General features: G+C 46.4%; 1 protein-coding gene across 1 annotated transcript in view; it reads right to left on the bottom strand.

Moving 5' to 3' along the window:
* Window positions 1-12,792: 12,792 nt before the first annotated feature.
* The window catches only part of MASP1 (MBL associated serine protease 1), a 587,565-nt gene continuing 579,703 nt past the window's right edge, over window positions 12,793-20,654 (bottom strand). The window contains exon 16 of the mRNA XM_069617479.1: window positions 12,793-20,008. Coding sequence (XP_069473580.1) covers window positions 19,818-20,008 — 191 coding nt within the window. The 3' untranslated portion in view covers window positions 12,793-19,817. The remainder of the gene's footprint in view (window positions 20,009-20,654) is intronic.

Genomic DNA, 20,654 nt, shown 5'->3' with positions numbered 1-20,654 from the left:
GCTCGTTTCATGGATCTCCTGATAATTTTGCCAGGATACTGTTTATTTTGTAGTTTCTTACTGAGTTCCTGGCTGTTGATTTTAAAGTCATCAATCTCACTGCAATTCCGTTGAAGTCTTAGGAATTGCCCATAGGGCACATTTTCCCGAAGGCTGGGCGGGTGAAAGCTGCTGAAGAGCAGTAATGTATTCTTGTCTGTTGGGTTTTTATATAATGTTGTGCCCAACTTTTGATCATTATTTTTTAAGATCTTTAGATCAAGAAATGCAATGCTTTCACTGTTGTAGGTCATAGTGAATTTGATGGTCAGAGTTTGTCTATTGAGCCACACAAGGAACCTTTCCAACTCTTCCTGACTGCCATTCCACAGCATGAAAATATCGTCACTATAACGATGCCACAAAATGATGTGGTCATGAAAGGGGTTCGTATTTGCATAGGTGACATTTATTTCGTAGTGATCCATGTAAATATTGTCCAAGTCTGGTGCAAATGTAGCTCCCATCGATGTGCCATGTCTTTGTTGATAGAAGATGTTGTTGCATAGGAAGAAATTCTTTGTAAGTGCCAGTCTGATACATTCAATTATGAATGTATCAGACTGGCACACACGAGAAATTGAAAGCCCCATGGCTGAATGAAGATGTCATTTTGGATACACACTTCTAAGTGAGTGCCACGTTCCTTTGAATCGCTAGCTATTGATGGGCATTTTTTAGCGCCAACCAAAACAAAAGAGGTGTATGACTAATATACCTTCATGTCTTATTTCAAATAGATTCCATGGTGCGGTGTGGGATAGGTAGTCCTGAATTACCTTCCTGGGTTCAATTAACTTCCAACACGTGATCATAAGACGGTAAAGATTTATTTTCAATATGTATAATTGTGACAAGAAGTAATATGTGGTCACAGAAAGACTGATTCCAAACATATATTTGTTTATAGTACGGAATACCTCGGACGGATTAACCCGCCACCAGACTAGATTGACTAACGCAATCATTTCACCCTCCACACCCCAAGAAACTTACACAAGGTTAGTAGGATTGCTACACTGTTATTTTAACACTTATATCACCACCACAATGGTTTTTTATATCAAGTCTTATACTTGACCCATTTTATTTATCTCTGGGTTACAACACTGATACATAGGCGCCATGCAGACAGTGTAACCTTTTCCAAAACCAGCTGTGTCCTGAAGAGGTCAAGGGTCATGTGACATCACTTCCGCTACCCCTGCAGTTTGGTTAAATGACGTTCCTGGGTTATGGTATATTTTATGGTACATGTTATGTGTTGGCTTAATGTTATGTTATGTCATATGCTAAATGTTAATTGGTATGCTGTATACTATTTTTATCAGGTTGTGCTATGTAAGGATAAGTGTTTTTTAACCCATGACCAAGGAGTTGCTTTTGATTTCAAAATGGCGTCATACAAATGAAAGTGAACAATCAGTCAGTGTTTTTCTGAAAGGGGTGGTCTTCAATGGCTGGTTACATAATGTGATCCTCAAATTATGCAATTTCTATTGTCAAAGTTTTCAAAAGGGCCAATCGTAAAATAGCCTCTGGTCAGCTGCTTCCTGAAACTTCATGCAAACATGTATTAATCAGTGCAAAGCATTCGATGGGGCATATTTTCCCAGCAGCTTCTGAAGGTCTTGAATTCAACTTAGCACTTCACTGGAAGACAGTGAATACAGTCTAGGGGCAGGTGGTATGCGATCCAAGGCTCTAGTGCTGGTGGTATGCAGTCCCAGGCTCTAGTGCCGGCGGTATGCGGTCCAAGGCTCTAGTGCCAGCGGTATGCAGTCAAAGTCTCTAGTGCCAGTGGTACGCGGTGCCAGGCTCTTGTGCCGGTGGTATGCGGTCCAAGGCTCTAGTGCCAATGGTACGCAGTCCCAGACTCTAGTGCCGGCGGTATGCGGTCCAAGGCTCTAGTGCCAGTGGTACACAGTGACAGGCTCTAGTGCCGGTGGTATGCGGTCCAAGGCTCTAGTGCCAGTGGTACGCAGTCCCAGGCTCTAGTGCCGGTGGTACGCAGTCCCAGGCTCTAGTGCTGGCGGTATGTGGTCCAAGGCTCTAGTGCCAGTGGTACACAGTGCCAGGCTCTAGTGCCGGTGGTATGCGGTCCAAGGCTCTAGTGCCAGTGGTACGCAGTCCCAGGCTCTAGTGCCGGTGGTATGCAGACCCAGGCTCTAGTGCCGGGGGTCAGTCTACTCTAGCAGCTCTGCACTGAACCCACTTCAGCCGTCTCAGGTCCTTTGCAGAGGACGGTGGATATGGGACTGCAATAACCAGAACTTCTCTTGAACCATCATAAGAATGCACCTTTGCTGTCTTGACAAGAAGGAGGTCAAGCTCTTGGCGAGACTGCATGGCCTGTTGTGTATAATAGCCACCATAGACGATATTTTGTTATAACAGTGGGGATATCTGGCTTTTTTCAGAATTCGCCTCCTGGCTCGATAAAAGATAAAAGATACATCGTCTCGGGAGGATAGCTCAGGGGCAACGTACTCGCCTTGGAAGCAAGACGACATGGACCAACACAGGTTCGATCCTCAAGTCCGCGCGTTCTAAATAACCAATCATAGCATATCATAGGTACATGGTGACTTCAGTGGGAAGGTGTGCCTTCAAATAAGAGCAGCCATCCATAGACCATATGGAGCTCCTTGGGAAGGTATGTGTTAGGTCACATTTACCTCAATTGTTATAATTTAATATTAAATAAGGTTGTTTCAATACCTTTATATTTGTGTTGTTTTTATTTGCCATTTTACCATTCTTAAGAGCACAGATTGATATTGCCTGAAAGCGTCATGCCATTTGGAGCTGTTGGTAGTTCCTGATTAGAAGTGGGTCAGGAGGGTGAGAACTAGTTTCTAGCTGGACTTGGGTTCTGAGCATTTCACCGTTTGGCCATATGGGTCACATTTGTTGGATTAGACACACGTTGGCATTCATAGAACTTGGTACAGCTCCCAGATTGGTGGTGGATTGTCCCCATGCAGCCTGACATCCCGATGGATCGGTGGTGGTGGTGGCGGTGGTGGTGGTGGTGGCGTTGGTGGCGTTGGTTCATGGACACCTTGAGATGCATTTTGAATTGGGGAATTGGATCACTGTGTAGTGGAAAGACTAGTCTCTAAACCTGTCACAGGGTGATCATTTGCATGTTGAATTTCATAACATGATTTGAAACATTAGGAATATGGAAAACAGGATGTTAGACATTGCATCTTTTTTTGTTTACATTTGCAGGTCTGCTCCTGAAGAAGGGGAAAAGGTCCCCGAAACACCAAGAGCAACTGATCGAACTGTGAAAAAGAAAGAAAACCTTTTTTGGAATATATGTCTTCTGGAAAGTAGTTTATTGTCAAATGATAAAGAATTTCATTGAACAATTGTGAGCTGTTTATTCAGCCGTATGGTGTGCAGGGGACGGGTGGGCCCATAGGTCGGGCACAACTGTAATACATTAGTTATCACCTTTGTGTTAGGGTTGTGATACCTCCCCTGCACCCAAATTGTGTTATACTGCATCTAGAAACATTCTTTTTACACTCAAGTTCAGGTGTGCATGGCTGGATATTTATTTTCCTTGTTGTGTTTGATGACCCTCTGGGCTACTTGCAGCTACTGTGTGATGGTGTCTGCACTCACATCAATCTCTGTCCTTTCCACCATGACCTCCACACCCCCATGACTAGCGCCATTGACCTTTATGTGTAAAAGGAAGATGCTAAACAGCCTGGAAGCCACCTCTGCATAAGCACCCAGATTTTAAGAAAGTGTGCAAAAAAGTAACACGGATCATCAATTTCCCAGAGAGGTAGAAGAAAAGTGGTCCATAGTGGCGTGGATAATAGAGAAAAGGCTGGGCCCTCAGCAGGGGCCATCTGACCCCGGGGTCCAACAGATGTCCTTTGACTGATGATGCTCGCTGATGAGGTGGAGTATAGGCTATAACTGCAGACACCAGGAAGGAGGTGTCTTTCCAACGGTATGCGAGATGGACCGCCACAGAGGCTTCAATTTCACCTCCTTAAAAACAGGGAATCAGGGAAGCTTACAGAGGATTGGCAAGATATGGTCATGCCAGATGTTTCCGATAGGCTGTTGGGCAGCTGCACACTAGATCTGCGATATTCAGTTTATCAAGTAAAGCGTGGGCATTTGGGGTATCCTCTGGAAACCTTCTGAAAACAGCAACCCAAACTACCTGGCTTTGCTACTGCAGCGGTTAGTGCTTTAGGGTAGCTCCTATGCGTGCTGAAGCAGCACAGCTACTGTGGGTACGCTACTAATGGCCCTCCTGATCCACGTGCCTGGGCATTTGAGGAAATGTGGAGAGAAGCGGCTCCCCCAAGTATCTGACATAATTTAGCACCTGTCCAATAAGGAGTTATTTAAGTAGAACTGAGTCTTGGGGTCTCAGTAACTGGGACTGAGTCTGGGGCCAGTGTGCTGCTAATAGTTAGCCTACTTGGTGTTGGTGAGGGTCTGATGGGGTAGAAGTACTGAGATGACATTGATTGACATTTGAAGAAATCTACTTGAAGGAGCGATGATAGGGGAAATGGGGATATAGATGCTTTCTCACCTGCCCACATGGTTTGATGTCCTCAAGCTCACAAAGCTGCTGTCTGTATTTCAGGATGTGGCAAGTGCAATTTTAAAGTGTTTTATATTGTTTCTTTTTTTCAGAAAGTGATTTTTATTAAGACGTTGCTTACAAGTTACAAACTATACAGTGCATTTAACACAGTAGTTTAACAGTGAAATGTGGGCTTGGCCATTGTGAACAATGCTTCATCTGAGGGCCTTGAGCATTATAAGCAGCCATGGGGGAAAAAAGCAATCAGGTTGCTCGCATCGGGGGTGGGGGGGCAGCTGAATCCCACAAACCGAGCATGCGTTAAGAGCAACCTGAAGTCTGCTCTTCCACCCGATGACATCACTGGTGGCATCAATAATGACATCATACATGACATCACTGATTAAATCAGCAATGGCATCACTGGTGACATCACTAATGACATCATAGATGACATCACTGATTACATCACTAAAGGCCATGGCTACTGGCCCAGTAGTGTTTTAAAATATACAGTGCCATGCTCCAGTGCTTAATTTGTGGAGGTGTTTGCAGAACTCAGCTCTGGCACTTTGTTTTGAGCCCCAGCACTTATTGTCTCAGTCTTACTTTAGTTATGAAGTGGCGATAGTCAGTGCATCCATCAACCACAATGAACAGGTGTGAGCTGCAGTGTAACCCCAAATATGTCGACACTGTGGGGAGCAGCTATGGCTGGTGGTTTCATAGGTGGGGAAAAACCCACCTGCAGTGTCACATGAGAGCTAGAAAATATTTGGGCCCTGGAACCTATTTGTATACAAATTAAGCACTGCTGTGCTCACTTGCCATGGCCGAAGGCCCTGGATAGTTGGCCCGAAAGATATGTATAGTGGTCACGGCCAAATGCTGCGGCCACTTAGTGGGTTCAAAAGAAACTCATTGGGGAAGATGTAGGGTGGGCACGGCCAAAGGCCCAGGGTAGTGGCACGTAAAAAAAAAGTATGGTATAGAAAACCCTTGTAATTCCCTGATGAGTTAAGTTATATATGTTAAGGTGAACAATACATTGTAACAAAGTCTTTCAACCTTGCATCAGTGATGTCATATATGATGTAATGTGTGATTTCATGAGTGATGTCATCAGTGATGTCATCAGTGATATAATCTCTGATGTCACCATTGTGGTCATACGCTGTGAAACAGGGGGCACAAGTTAAGGTGGCTTTGCCTGAATTCTCTGCCGAATATCAGGGGTTTCGTTGCATTACAATGGTCACCTTAACGTCCCTGCAATTAGTTTTTTCCCTGAATTTGAAAGGTTTTGTTACAATGTATTTCTCACCTTAATGTCCCTGCATCTAAAGTGTTTTCCCTGATTTACGATGAATAAGTATCATTCTATCAAATTATCAAAGTTAGCAGTCACATGAGTTTGTGGTTTTCAACCATATGTCTATCAATCTTTACTTGTCACAAGATATGTTACTAGAGGGATTGCATTTCAGAATGTGTTGAGCGTTTGTTCTGCATTCCTCGAGTAGATTCCATTCAGACAATATGTAAGTCAGACAGAGATTCTCCATTTTAAGTATGTGGGAGCGGTCGCATGTTTCCATCTCGAGCTTATCAATCTTAGAAGCCACATTCATAAGGATGCAGAAGGGTTGCCAGTTCCTTTGTACTTCTGATTTTTAATTTCCCAGATGCCAAAGGCAATGTTTACCCATGAAAAAACGAAGGGCAACACCCATGATCCCAATATCTGTCCTCCAAACACGCTTCCAAGGTAAAAGGTAAAGTGGAGAAGTCAAACATCAGGAGACATAGTGTGTTGGGCTCTAAGTTGCAGGGCACCGGAGCACACTCCCTTCCTACCCTGTCTTATGATTTCTCAGTGGGATCCAAGTCCCTCTTCCATCACAAAGACAGAGATTGAACAACACTGTCGCGTGGACAGAGTCTCTGCAATTTCCTTCACTTTATTTCCCAAGAGCGAACACTGACCTGGTGGCGCGTCACCTTTTGCCGGTCCCTCTCACCGCGCTCTCCAGGTACATTCTAGCGGTAGCCATTGCTTTATTCTAGTTCTCATGAGGGTTGGTCCAGGTAGAAAGTGTATTATGTTGCAAACTCCACATCACACAGGATAGACACATGCCATGAGTAGAAGATATTTGGGATGGAGTGGTACAAGTGTCTGCTCAGGATATTATCTATAAAAAAGCTGAAGTCTATCAAAGATGGCAATACCAATGTTAAGGTTTAATCTGTTATTGAACATAAAGCCAACATTAACACTGAACATAAGATAACATAAAAAACAGTTTGTTTCTATTTTGTTCATATATGAAATGTACAAATTCTCTTCCTTTGCATTTTTCAAGCCCATTGACTTCAGTCAATAATGATAAATGACATATATGACTACATTCATGTGTAGTCTTACGTAGGATGCACACTTTTTGCGTTTTTCAAACATGTTGACTTTAGATAGTAAATAGATATGCCATGCTCCATTTATATGATCACTTTGTTATGCGGTATTGTAATGTAATTGTAATTGGTTATTTATAATGTAGTTAATACCCAGAGGTTTCTAAGCGCAGACCCAGGGATCGAACCTGTGCTGCTCTGTGTCGTTTTGCTTCCAAGGCGAGCACGTTGCCCCAGAGCTATCCTCCCGAGAAAATGGTCTGCTTGTATAGTTTTTGGTACCACATCTCACCAGTTGCTTCTGCAACAGCAACCATGTTCATGCACTTCAAAAAATGGATGCCATAGTCGAGGCAACCTTTGCCTATTTTGTATTGTTGTCTTGGTTAAGGGTAAGGTTCGCCAACACAGGGTGGGGCGTGTTTTGTGGAACTTCAAAATATTCCCACACCCTAAAGCACAAGTTGTGTGCAGGTGAAGCCCGGCCAATACTATTACGCGTACAAGGAGTCTTGTATAGTGTGCTGTGTGTGGTGATGGTGTATCATGATTGTGTGCTTGTGGTGAGTGGCAGTCTTCTGATGTTGGAGTGTAACTGAGGTTAGGCTGCTTTTCAGTGACAGTAGTGGGTGTACTTTTCGCAGTTGTAGTGGGTGCAGTGACAGCAGGTGTGCGTGGCATGAAGTCAGTGGTTGTCTTGGAGGTGGATGGGATGGGGGTGTTGATTAATTTCCCCTTATTCAGGGTCACTTGCACGTTCAAACCAGCATAGGAACTACATTAGGGCATGATGGCTGCTTGTAACTTCCTGTTTGTGGAGTTCTGCAATGGTAGCAACACTCTGGTGCACACTTAAAGTTGCATCGGGGATGAGGTAGGCACATGATGTTAAAGATACTGTTTACTTGTTGCCTTTTAGTTTGAATATCCGTGAGTGCTGTTTTAGCACTATCGAAAGCCATTTAATATAACTTTCCTTTGCGCATGCGCACGCCTGTAATCGTTTGTGAAAATATGGGAAAGGAATTCGTACTCATCTGATGTGCTATGACACCGGTGGGGTGCAGCACTTTCTCGTTCAGGTTTCTTTCCTTTTTCCTTTTGGGGTTCAGATGGCTGTAGGGAAGGGGCGCCTGACTTTTATGGTTGGAGTAGTGTCCTTATGCCTCTAAACCGCATCCATTAATGTGTGTGTGATGCACACATGCCAAGGTTGTAGCATGTATGCAACAGCACACTGAAGTATCCACCTGCGTATGTGCAACCTTAACAGACATATGTCACAGCTGCACACGGGATGTAACAACACACCCACAAGACTGAGATGCACGGTGTGAAACAAGTGGAACATTAGACACTCCAATGTTCTGATGTGACGTGTTTGGGTGTCAGGCGAGTGAGTTTTGTGTTTGATGATTTATTGTTTTTAGGTCACTTGTTGTGTTCATATGTTTTCCAGTTTTGTTAAGAGTTGGGTTTGGGGCCTGTGCGAAAGAGTACTGGGCTGTGACTATGAGTATTCTCTGTACAGTGTTGGGATGTTTCAGGTGGTGCCAGTGTGATGTTGGTGGCCTCTCTCGTCGTGAGGGTTTGCGTGCAGTGTGAAGATGTAAGGTGGTGCCAGTGTGATGTTGGTGGCATCTCTCGTCGTGAAGGTTTGGGTGCAGTGTGAAGGGGTGCTGGGGATGTTTCAGGTGGTGCCAGTGTGATGATGGTGCCCTCTGTCGTCATGAGGGTTTGGGTGCAGTGTGAAGGTTTCAGGTGGTGCCAGTGTGATGTTGGTGGCCTCTTTCGTCGTGATGGTTTGGGTGCAGGGTGAAGGTGTGCTGGGGATGTTTCAGGTGGCGCCAGTGTGATGTTGGTGGCCTCTTTCGTCGTGATGGTTTGGGTGCAGGGTGAAGGTGTGCTGGGAATGTTTCAGGTGGCGCCAGTGTGATATCGCTGCCTCTCTAGTAGTGACGGTGTGGAAGCAGTGTGAAGGTGTGCTGAGGCTGTTTCAGGTGGTGCCAGTGTCATGTTGGTGGCCTCTCTCGTCATGAGGGTTTGTGTGCAGTGTGAAGGTGTGCTGAGGCTGTTTCAGGTGGTGCCAGTGTCATGTTGGTGGCCTCTCTCGTCATGAGGGTTTGTGTGCAGTGTGAAGGTGTGCTGAGGCTGTTTCAGGTGGTGCCAGTGTCATGTTGGTGGCCTCTCTCGTCGTGATGGTTTGGGTGCAGTGTGAAGATATAAGGTGGTGCCAGTGTGATGTTGGTGGCATCTCTCGTCGTGAGGGTTTGTGTGCAGTGTGAAGGTGTGCTGAGGCTGTTTCAGGTGGTGCCAGTGTCATGTTGGTGGCCTCTCTCGTCATGAGGGTTTGTGTGCAGTGTGAAGGTGTGCTGAGGCTGTTTCAGGTGGTGCCAGTGTCATGTTGGTGGCCTCTCTCGTCATGAGGGTTTGTGTGCAGTGTGAAGGTGTGCTGAGGCTGTTTCAGGTGGTGCCAGTGTCATGTTGGTGGCCTCTCTCGTCGTGATGGTTTGGGTGCAGTGTGAAGATGTAAGGTGGTGCCAGTGTGATGTTGGTGGCATCTCTCGTCGTGAGGGTTTGTGTGCAGTGTGAAGGTGTGCTGAGGCTGTTTCAGGTGGTGCCAGTGTCATGTTGGTGGCCTCTCTCGTCATGAGGGTTTGTATGCAGTGTGAAGGTGTGCTGAGGCTGTTTCAGGTGGTGCCAGTGTCATGTTGGTGGCCTCTCTCGTCGTGATGGTTTGGGTGCAGTGTGAAGATGTAAGGTGGTGCCAGTGTGATGTTGGTGGCATCTCTCGTCGTGAGGGTTTGGGTGCAGTATGAAGGTGTGCTGAGGCTGTTTCAGGTGGTGCCAGTGTCATATTGGTGGCCTCTCTCGTCGTGAGGGTTTGGGTGCAGTGTGAAGGTTTCAGGTGGTGCCAGTGTGATGTTGGTGGCCTCTTTCGTCGTGATGGTTTGGGTGCAGGGTGAAGGTGTGCTGGGGATGTTTCAGGTGGTGCCAGTGTGATGTTGGTGGCCTCTTTCGTCGTGATGGTTTGGGTGCAGGTGTGCTGGGGATGTTTCAGGTGGTGCCGGTGTGATGTTGGTGGCCTCTCTAGTCGTGATGGTTTGGGTGCAGGGTGAAGGTGTGCTGCGAATGTTTCAGGTGGCGCCAGTGTGATATCGGCTGCCTCTCTAGTCCTGACGATGTGGAAGCAGTGTGAAGGTGTGCTGAGGCTGTTTCAGGTGGCGCCAGCGTCATGTTGGTGGCCTCTCTGGTCGTGAAGGTTTCAGGTGGTGCCGGTCTGATGTCGGGGCCTCTTTCGCCGTGACGGTTCGGGTGCAGTGTGAGGGGGTTCTGGGGATGTTTCAGGTGGTGCCAGTGTGATGTTGGTGGCATCTCTCGCCGTGGCGGTTTGGGTGCAGTGTGAAGGTGTGCTGTGGCACGGCTATGAGGATTACCTTTTTGTGGATATACATTGGCAGGAGGTTGTTGCTGGTGCCTGCGTGATGTTGCTGGCCTCTCTAGTGGTGCAGTGTGCATGCAGGAGTACTATGCATGTTCTATGTTGACACCTAGGTATGACGAGCCTCATCCTTGTCAATGTGTCCATGGGCTTTTAGGCCACGGGGCGACCATGCATTCCTCTTGCCAGCCTCAGTGGCGCTGCCCATGAGAAAGCTGTGTCTGGCAGTCACCCTGTGAAGGGAACACATAAGGACATACTGTTACTGCTTCCTTTCTGAGTGTTCCATGTAGGGTTGGTAGTGTGTGTGTGTGTGTGTATGGAGAAGTGGTATGTTGGTATAGGAAGAACAACCATGCATGACGCTTCTCTCCATGGCTCCTTCTTTGGGTGCACATCCTCTGTATTGGGCTCGCCGCTGTGGGCATCATTTTCAGTCTCCGCCATTTAAGCAGATTGCATTGGCACGGACGTTAGTACGGGTGCGGATTTGTATCTATGCCAACAGCATGATTGTGCACACTTGTTCTGCTTTACATGTTACAGGTTCTTCTGTGTGCGGGTGTTCCATGATGTTTATGGGTGTTGCTCAGTACACACCTTATTTCGTTCGGCACTGTCCCTTTTAGTAGCATGGTTGTGTGGTGCAGGCTTGCACCACAGATTGGTGATTTGTGATTGGTCGTTCCATTCATTGCTTCCATGTTGTCATGTGTAATGGATGTTTGTTGGCAGTCTTCCATATCTCGTGCTAACAGTACAGGAGTGTGTGTGTGGGTGGTGTGTGTGTGTGTATAGTTGTACTGTTGTAAGGCCTATTGTTTCTGTGTTTGGTAGGGTGATGTGGGTTATTGCATGGCACGCACTTCATAACTTGTGCAAACAGGAGGCAAGCGTTTTGTGTTTTGTGTGTGCCTCGTTTCTTTCATTTGTTGGGTGATGTGGATTACTGCATGGCAAGGATTGCCTTACTTGTGCAGACAGGATGGACGTGGTGTGTGTGTGTTTTGAGTGTAGTTGTGTAGTTGCATGATACAGAGTTAATTCGGAGTGCTTTGTTTGATTATAGCCATTATGCAGCAGAGAACGTACTGCTTTTGGTCTTTCCCAGTTTATTGAACACGCATTCCATGTAGGGTGTGATAGTTGCGGGTGATTACATGTGTTTGCCGGTATACACTTCCTTTCGTTTGACATTACATTATCAATAATTTTGTTGTCCTTAAAAAATGAATATCTTGAGTTTGGCGGATGCCATTTTCATAATGCAGCTCTTTAACCCAGGAGCAAGTCCTAGTAGACAGGCAGCCTTAACACGACGATCTACCTAAAATAGGGTCCTTCACTTACCAGCCCAGTTGGTGAACCAACACATTTCCGGGAGAATAGCTCAGGGGCAATGTGCTCGCCTTGGAAGCAAGACAATGCAGAGCAACACAGGTTCGATCCCCGGGGCCGCGCTTAGAAAACTCCGCTTATTAAGCGTGTTATAAATAGCCTATCATATCATTCACCTCTCATGGGGTCATTACGACCCAGGTGCTTAGTACGCCAACTTTACCACCATGGTGTAAACGTAACACCATGGTGGATGGCGGATTTACCGCCCCATTCCAAGGTGAGTGGGGCGGTAAATCCCCATTTCCCATTTTCCCTTCCCCATTCCCATTTTTGCCCCATAGGGCATAATGGGAGTGGGGAAGGCGCTAATTACGCCACCATAAATTACGGTGGCGTAATTAGCATCATGGCGGGTTAGCGCCATGGATTTTAACGGCTGCTAAAAGCAGCCGTTAAAATCAGAATCAGGCGTTAAGGGTTAACGACGGCGTTAACCCTTAACGCCTGGGTCTTAATGAGGCCCTCAGTCACTTTACACGATCGTGTGTGAGAGTTGTGTCAGTGGCTTAGGCACAACCCTCATACACGCTCATGTGTATAGATAGCATTTACCTTTGTTTCACTTTTCACTTGATAAACCTTTGGGCAAAAGGGGTGGTTGTTGAAGGCACCCATATGAGCCAATAAAGGATCTCATTCATATTGCGATGGACTCACGGTGCGTCGATGAGGACGTGCAGACAGATTTGCAGCAGCCCACCGGCATCATATGGTCTTCACAGCGGCTGATGCCCCGCTGTCATCATACACTGGCTGGCATCTAGATCAGGCGAAAAAGCTTAGTTCCCACCACCAACTAGAACCCAAAGCATCTCCTCCCTAAGGACCACTGCACCGATTTCCAGACCATTGATGCAAATGCCTAAGCCTACATCCATCCAATTGCCGGCGGCTGGTAGAAGGAAATTGACACAACAGAGGATTGTTTTTTAAGTGATTTAATAATGGATGGCATGGAATGCCATATTGTAGGTAATGCCATTTTAGAAAGTAGTGTGAATTTGATTCAGTCCCAAAATGTGGACATTACCCACCAAAGAAATGGCAGAGGTCCATCAATTGTATTTTATTTATATAGCGTGCCTAGACGTAGGGCATGTGGGCACATTTCTTACAGTTACATAGACTTTATTTACACATTGCAAGAATCAATGTACAGTTACATAGGCTTGTATTTACATAATAAGACATTTATACAAAGTAAATCAATGAATTGTAAATATGCCTGCCAGCTGTTTCCTTGCGTCTATTTTAGTTTTTTTACTCTGTTCAGGATTTGATACCGTATTTCTTAGAGGATCACCCCTTCAGCAGATCCATCGGTTACTCACGGGAAGTAGGACCCCTTTCTAGCCGCTTTCCAACAGCTTTCCTCGGGGTGAAAATGGTCAATTTTCAGCTGGCATCTCTGCCGGGGCACAGGACAGACAACTCCTTTGGTCGGCGGGTATAAGATTTGCTTTCAGGTTTGGTTCATGAGACCTCTCCTCTGGGTGCCGAGACTGCCCACCAATCAGAACACCTGGCCAGAAATTGACTAGACTCAGATGATCTGAAAAGACAGTTTACGCTGGCGGGGTAGACGAAGCATTGAAACAAATTGGACTAAATGTATAAGGGGATTATACAGGGACAGGATCCTGCTAACGCGCATGGAAACGCATAAGGTGACTTCAGCCGGAAGGACTTGATAACGTTCTGCTTCTTCTCCTACAGCAAATTTGGAATTCTGGATTGCGTAGTTGGAAAATCCCCCTAAAAAATTAAGTTGCATACCCTAAAAAAGGTCAAAACCAGGCCACCTGGGTAGTCACCAAAACAATGAAATGGGACACTTTCTCTGCATATTAGCAAATCCCATGATCTTTTCCAGACCTAGCAACACCCCTGGGCATGGCTGAGCCTGCCGTCAAAGTCAGACTTACCACCATCGACCCCTTATAAAAATCTTTTAAATACCTACCCTGCATGTAAGGTTATGATATGATATGGTAGGTTATTTATAACGCGCTTAAAACCCAGAGGTTTCTAAGCGCACACCCGGAGATGGAACCTGTGTTGCTCCTGAGCTATCCTCCCGAGACTTTTGTTTTAGCATCACCGCTAGCATTCACATTGTATGTGCCTGGCCTTCACTACTGCTATTTATGGAAATTCCACTTGCAGGGAGTTTCTTCTGGATCTAGCGGTTGGTTTGTTCGTTTTTGAATTTCGACTAAGCAGCTAAGCAGCTATGCAGAAACTTCCAGTTAAATCCCTGTGGATTCGTGAACAAGCTTGTGATGCCCTGGCTGACTGTCGGTAGTTCCATTTGGTATGTTTAGGTAACCAGTAGAATTGTGTTTCCGTTCACTATAGAAAAAGCCACACACAGCAACTCGATCCAGTAGAAATTGTTTGTAACTGTTCCACAGAAATGTGCACCGGGGACGCCTTTCCATTGTGTGTGCATGTGTGTGTCTGCATGCGTATGTGTGTTTAACTGCGGCAAGAGCACTTGCTACTCTGGGGGCAGCACTGTCGGGACCCTACATTTTCCTGCTATTCCAGTTCATCGGCCAGCGCTATCTTTCACGTTTTGGGGGTCACTGAACAAGCCCCCTAGCCACTTACTAACAGGGAAGGGGGCCAGCATGAAAGCGTGACCCTGCCTTGCCGGGCTTTCTGCTGGCGTTCTTTCCAGGTTCTCTGTGTCTTCTGGTTTGCAAGTAGGGCCCCGTTTCCTCATCACTGGAAACGCGTTATTTATTTATTTATTTTTCGTGTGTTTTCAGCTTCACTACCACCAATGGGAATCTTTAAAATGACTTCCAACGCTTCAGCAGGGGTGCACTGTGTTCTCCGATTTCCCCCACCGCCGCTGCTTTTGGTTCCCCAGCCGGGTTGGGTTGCCCACTCTGCCAAGGACCAGCCCCACTGGCCACACCAGCCGCTGGTGGCATAGCCACACAGTGACACTGCGGTTCTCTCAGTACAGTGGCTCCCCAGATTGTGGGGAGCCACTGTACTGAGGGGCTCAAGGATGCATTGAATGGATAAAGGGTCTTGTTGGTGTTGATGCCTGGATGACATGGCCATCCAACCGTTCACAAATAACATCAGGAGCACATATTGGCCCCAGTGGCCCTAATCACCCCGGCACATATGAATGTTACCCCCAAAGTTACTTTTCTTTGAATCAGGCAGTGATGTGCAGAGAAGCGGGAAAGGATTTTGCCCAAAAGGCCATTGCCAGGCACTGTAGCATGGAGCACATTTCCCAGACTCCTTATGTGGCATGGAGCGTGTCACAAGCACACCACTCAGATCACGTGCCGTGTCCCCCAAATTACTCTAACTGAAAAGGGGCCAGAGAGCGAAAGCCACGAGGGACCTGAGCGACACCCCTTAAGCCCCTGTGGGGCAAGGAAGACCACACTAAGCGGGATCCCCCAGAATAATGGTCACGAAGCATGGCTAAGTCTGGTGTCAGGGGGGTCCCTCCCACGTTTTGTGGGGGAGAATGCCCATATTTAATGCTGGCCACTGAACATGTGATGATCGAGAGAGAAAACATGGCCTAACCTCCCAAGGGCCGGGCCCTGAAAGGATCTTTTATAGTACCGCAACACATCCTGCGGTAAGCACAGGTGTAGCGCATTCCATCCGTGCATGTTCCCTGCTCAAGATGGCGGTGCCCGAACAATGAGCCCTCTGGATTGTGGGGAACAATATGGTGCCCCTCGGATGTTGCTGCATTAACACATCTTTTGGTATATTTACGTGTGGCGGTATTCTGCTTCAGTGTCCACAGGTGCCCGTGTCCGCAAGGTCACATCATTTGGTATATTTACATGTGGCGGTATTCTGCTTCAGTGTCCACATGTATCCGCGTCCTCAAGGTCACATCATATGGTGTATTTACATGTGGTGGAAATCTGCTTCAGTGCCCACACATGCTTGCGTACTCAAGGTCACATCTTTTGGTATATTTACATGTGGTGGTATTCTGCTTCAGTGTCCACACTGCCCGCGTCCTCAAGGTCACATCTTTTGGTATATTTACGTGTGGCGGTATTCTGCTTCAGTGTCCACACGTGCCCGCGTCCTCAAGGTCACATCTTTTGGTATATTTACGTGTGGCGGTATTCTGCTTCAGTGTACATACGTGCCCGCGTCCTCAAGGTCACATCTTTTGGTATATTTACGTGTGGCGGTATTCTGCTTCAGTGTCCACACGTGCCCGCGTCCTCAAGGTCACATCTTTTGGTATATTTACATGTGGCGGTATTCTGCTTCAGTGTCCACACGTGCCCGCGTCCTCAAGGTCACATCTTTTGGTATATTTACGTGTGGCAGTATTCTGCTTCAGTGTCCACACGTGCCCGCGTCCTCAAGGTCACATCTTTTGGTATATTTACATGTGGCGGTATTCTGCTTCAGTGTACACACGTGCCCGCGTCGTCAAGGTCACATCTTTTGGTGTATTTACGTGTGGCGGTATTCTGCTTCAGTGTCCACACGTGCCCGCGTCCTCAAGGTCACATCTTTTGGTATATTTACATGTGGCGGTATTCTGCTTCAGTGTACACACGTGCCCACGTCGTCAAGGTCACATCTTTTGGTATATTTACGTGTGGCGGTATTCTGCTTCAGTGCCCACACATGCTTGCGTACTCAAGGTCACATCTTTTGGTATATTTACGTGTGGCGGTATTCTGCTTCAGTGTCCACATGTGCCCGCGTCCTCAATGTCACATCTTTTGGTATATTTATATGTGGTATTCTGCTTCAGTGTCCACACATCCCGCATCCTCAAGGTCACATCTTTTGGTATATTTACGTGTGGCGGCATTCTGCTTCAGTGTCCACACGTGCCCGCGTCCTCAAGGTCACATCTTTTGGTATATTTACATGCGGTGGTATTCTGCTTCACTGTACACACGTGCCTGCGTCGTCAAGGTCACATCTTCTGGTATATTTACGTGTGGCGGTATTCTGCTTCAGTGCCCACACATGCTTGCGTACTCAAGGTCACATCTTTTGGTATATTTATGTGTGGCGGTATTCTGCTTCAGTGTCCACACGTGCCCGCGTCCTCAAGGTCACATATTTTGGTATATTTACATGTGGCGGTATTCTGCTTCAGTGTCCACACGTGCCCGCGTCCTCAAGGTCACATCTTTTGGTATATTTATATGTGGTGGTATTCTGCTTCAGTGCCCACACGTGCCCGCGTCCTCAAGGTCACATCATATGGTATATTTACATGTGGCGGTATTCCGCTTCAGTGTCCACACATGCTTGCGTACTCAAGGTCACATCTTTTGGTATATTTACGTGTGGCGGTATTCTGCTTCAGTGTCCACATGTGCCCGCGTCCTCAAAGTCACATCTTTTGGTATATTTACATGTGGTGGTATTCTGCTTCAGTGCCCACACGTACCCGCGTCCTCAAGGTCACATCATATGGTATATTTACGTGTGGCGGTATTCTGCTTCAGTGTCCACACATGCCCGCGTCCTCAAGGTCACATCTTTTGGTATATTTACATGTGGTGGTATTCTGCTTCAGTGTCCACACCTGCCCGCGTCCTCAAGGTCACATCTTTCGGTATATTTACATGTGGTGGTATTCTGCTTCAGTGTACACACGTGCCCGCGTTGTGAAGGTCACATCTTTTGGTATATTTCCATGTGGCGGCATTCTGCTTCAGTGCCCACACGTACCCCGGTCCTCAAGGTCACATCATATGGTATATTTACGTGTGGCGGTATTCTGCTTCAGTGTCCACACGTGCCCGCGTCCTCAAGGTCACATCCTTTGGTATATTTGCATGTGGTGGTATTCTGCTTCAGTGTCCACACATGCTTTCGTCCTCAAGGTCACATATTTTGGTATATTTACGTGTGGCGGTATTCTGCTTCAGTGTCCACACGTGCCCGCATCGTCAAGGTTACATCTTTTGGTATATTTACGTGTGACGGTATTCTGCTTCACTGTCCACATATGGCTGTGTCCTCAAGGTCACATCTTTGGTTCCTTTCTAGGAACCATCAAGTTGGGTTTTTGAATCATTTGCCATTCCTGTTGTTTCCATATCTGGGTGGGGCTTAACCAATACAATCAAATAATGTTATTGTTGTGGTTCAAATGTATATTTGAATTGTTTTATACAGCTTGAGCCCAAAGATATCCAAGTTCTCCTTTAAAGATTTTTCATATTGAAGTGTGGGTTTGCTGAAATGTTACAGATGTGTGCTTCCTAATTCTAGGTGGATAGAAGTTGTCTGAGCTGTGTTCGGCTTTCTACTTTCAGAATGGTTCTAGGGGCAGTGTTTCTTAGGGATCTGCTTTTGCTGTGAAGCTAACCATACTAGGCGCGTGGAGCTGTATGCAGTGAATAGTTTCTCTTTAGGTACGTTTGGACATTGCAGTGTATGTGGGATTCTGGTGGGTTTCTATCTTGATCAAGGGAGCTCATGGCATTTCTTAGACACTTCAAATCATCAAAATCCCTGTGTCCGAACTGTCTGATTTTGTTTTGAATTTGCTTATCGTCATCTTGGAAGCATGATGATGCAGAGCAACACAGGTTGAAATCCCGGGTCCGGGCTTAGAAACCTCTTCCGTATTAAGCGCGTTATAAATAACCAATTATACAATTATACAATCCCTAATCATATGTCACCTACAGCAATTTGCACTTGAATGTTTACATCTTCTCCTCTTCGAGGAAGCCCTTCCTGGCCTAATCATGGTCTATGAGTCTGAGAGCCTGCCGACTTACACCATTCATTTTGATCTATGTGGACGTCTTTCTTTTATGTCTATGATTTACATTACTTGTCTTTTCTCCGCCTGTGGCCAAAACGGTAAATAGAGAAGGTGGATTATACTATTAGTGCAGAGCTGGAAGGTTTTTATTGTTTATGGAACCATATATGCGATCCGAGAGACTATCACCCTCTTTTTTTTTAATAAATACCAACATGACTCAGATGTACACAGTAGTAAGAGACAAGCACTCTACCTGCTTCCCTGCACCCATGTCTTTTGGGATCGGATTCTCTAGCCGGAGCACGGCATGATGCATAAAATCCATTCAGTCTTTTTTTATCTTCTCCATTCAAGAAAACCACTGCGGTCTCCACTTCCATCCCACCTTGGCATAGGTAGAGAGGTAGAGAGGTCTCAATGCCCATGGATTCACCCAGTGAAATCCATGGGGGTTCATTTTAATGCTGCTCGCCGTGCACGTGCAAAGCTTCGGGCATTACTGCTCTTTCCTGGCCGGCGCGAACCGCTAAGACTTCTGGGCATTCATACCACTCTGGGTGATGATGGAAGGGGTTAGTGCTTTAGCAACACGGGCAGGTTGCGCTCTAGAGTAAAAAGTTTAAGGACTAATTTATGACTGGTATCTAAACATCCCTGTTACCTCATAAATTGTAGGTGTCACATAGGGGGCTTAGAAGCACGAATATTACACACATGCACTTCCCATGCCCACAGTTTTACACTTGATAGAAGTGGATGGAGCGGAGCTGATTAAACAAGCAATGCAAAATTAAGGTTTAAGTAGGAAGGAGATATTTTGAGGTGTGGTGGGGCCTCCGGACTATAAACACTAGCTGTTCCGCTGGGTTGTGTATTTGTAACATCAGCTATTAAACTTGGCAACAAGTTTCTACAGCCCGGAAGCATGTTTGCTCTGGCAATACCTGACCTCGCTTTTAATCAGCCGCCCTCATTTATTTTAGCGCTGCTCAATTTAATTACCTAATCAGCTAGTTTCCCAGAAGGTACATTTTTCAATAATTTTCTTAACGCGTATAAGATCCCAGCAGGAAATTGACGCAGCTTTTAGCCTGCATGGAGCGGCCATTTTCTGCAGTGATGATGGGACGGCTTGGCGATGATTTGCTGGTGCAAACTTCTCCACCCATGGCCGGGAGATGCAGACGTTAATATTTCACTCCGCTTTTTTCCTTAATCCAATCCAAATTTTTCAGAACGTCTGCGTAGACTCCATATCTGTCTTGCTCGCCGCACCCGACTCCCCAAGAAACAGATCCGGCGAGAAACCAGCGCTTCTGGGAACGGTTCAAAGTGACCATTGGACCGCCAGAGTCTCCCGAACAGGCATCTTTCCCACCTAGGCAGAAGAACAAGACAAAAAAAGGACACATCAATAAAACAGATCAGGGCTCGCAGCTGCTTCCGCTTATTGGGTTAGTGCCGGGGTCTGCAAACTTTGGGTCTCCAGATGTTTTGGACTGCAACTCTAATGAGACCCAGCAAGCATGGTCAATGCTAAGGGAGTCGTAGTTCAAAACATCTGGAGAGCCGTAGGTTGCAGACACCTGGTTTAGTGGCACTGTGCGAGGTGTAAGCTCTGCGTCTGCAAGTATGATCCTCAAGAGCCACTCCACTCCATGAATTCACGATAACCACAAAACCAACATTTCAATAGGGTGTTTCTATGCAGGAGGCATAAACATAGTCAGCGGTGGTCCTCAAAACCCGGTGTGGATGGGGCACTGAAGGACCGGACTTTGGGACTGCATTCAGACAGACCTATAGATTGAGACGTTGCTGAGTAGCCAATGAATAATCAATTAACAACCGGGATTTCATTGCTCACACACATCGTATAGACAAAAACACTCCACTGGATGAGCGATTCAAACTATGTTAGGAGCACGTCAATAAACCTGTCTGGAAAGTGACTTTGCACCCACTTTTATGAATCAACGTCGTCTCTGTGCTGGCAACACATGTGCTGGAGGTTTGGTGAATAA

This window comes from Ambystoma mexicanum, chromosome 10 (genome assembly GCF_040938575.1).
Source record: "Ambystoma mexicanum isolate Mex_15411 chromosome 10, UKY_AmexF1_1, whole genome shotgun sequence".
NCBI classification, from domain to species: Eukaryota; Metazoa; Chordata; class Amphibia; order Caudata; family Ambystomatidae; genus Ambystoma; species Ambystoma mexicanum.
Note: the sequence above shows the minus strand (reverse complement) of the source record. Positions and strands in the feature narration are given on the sequence as shown.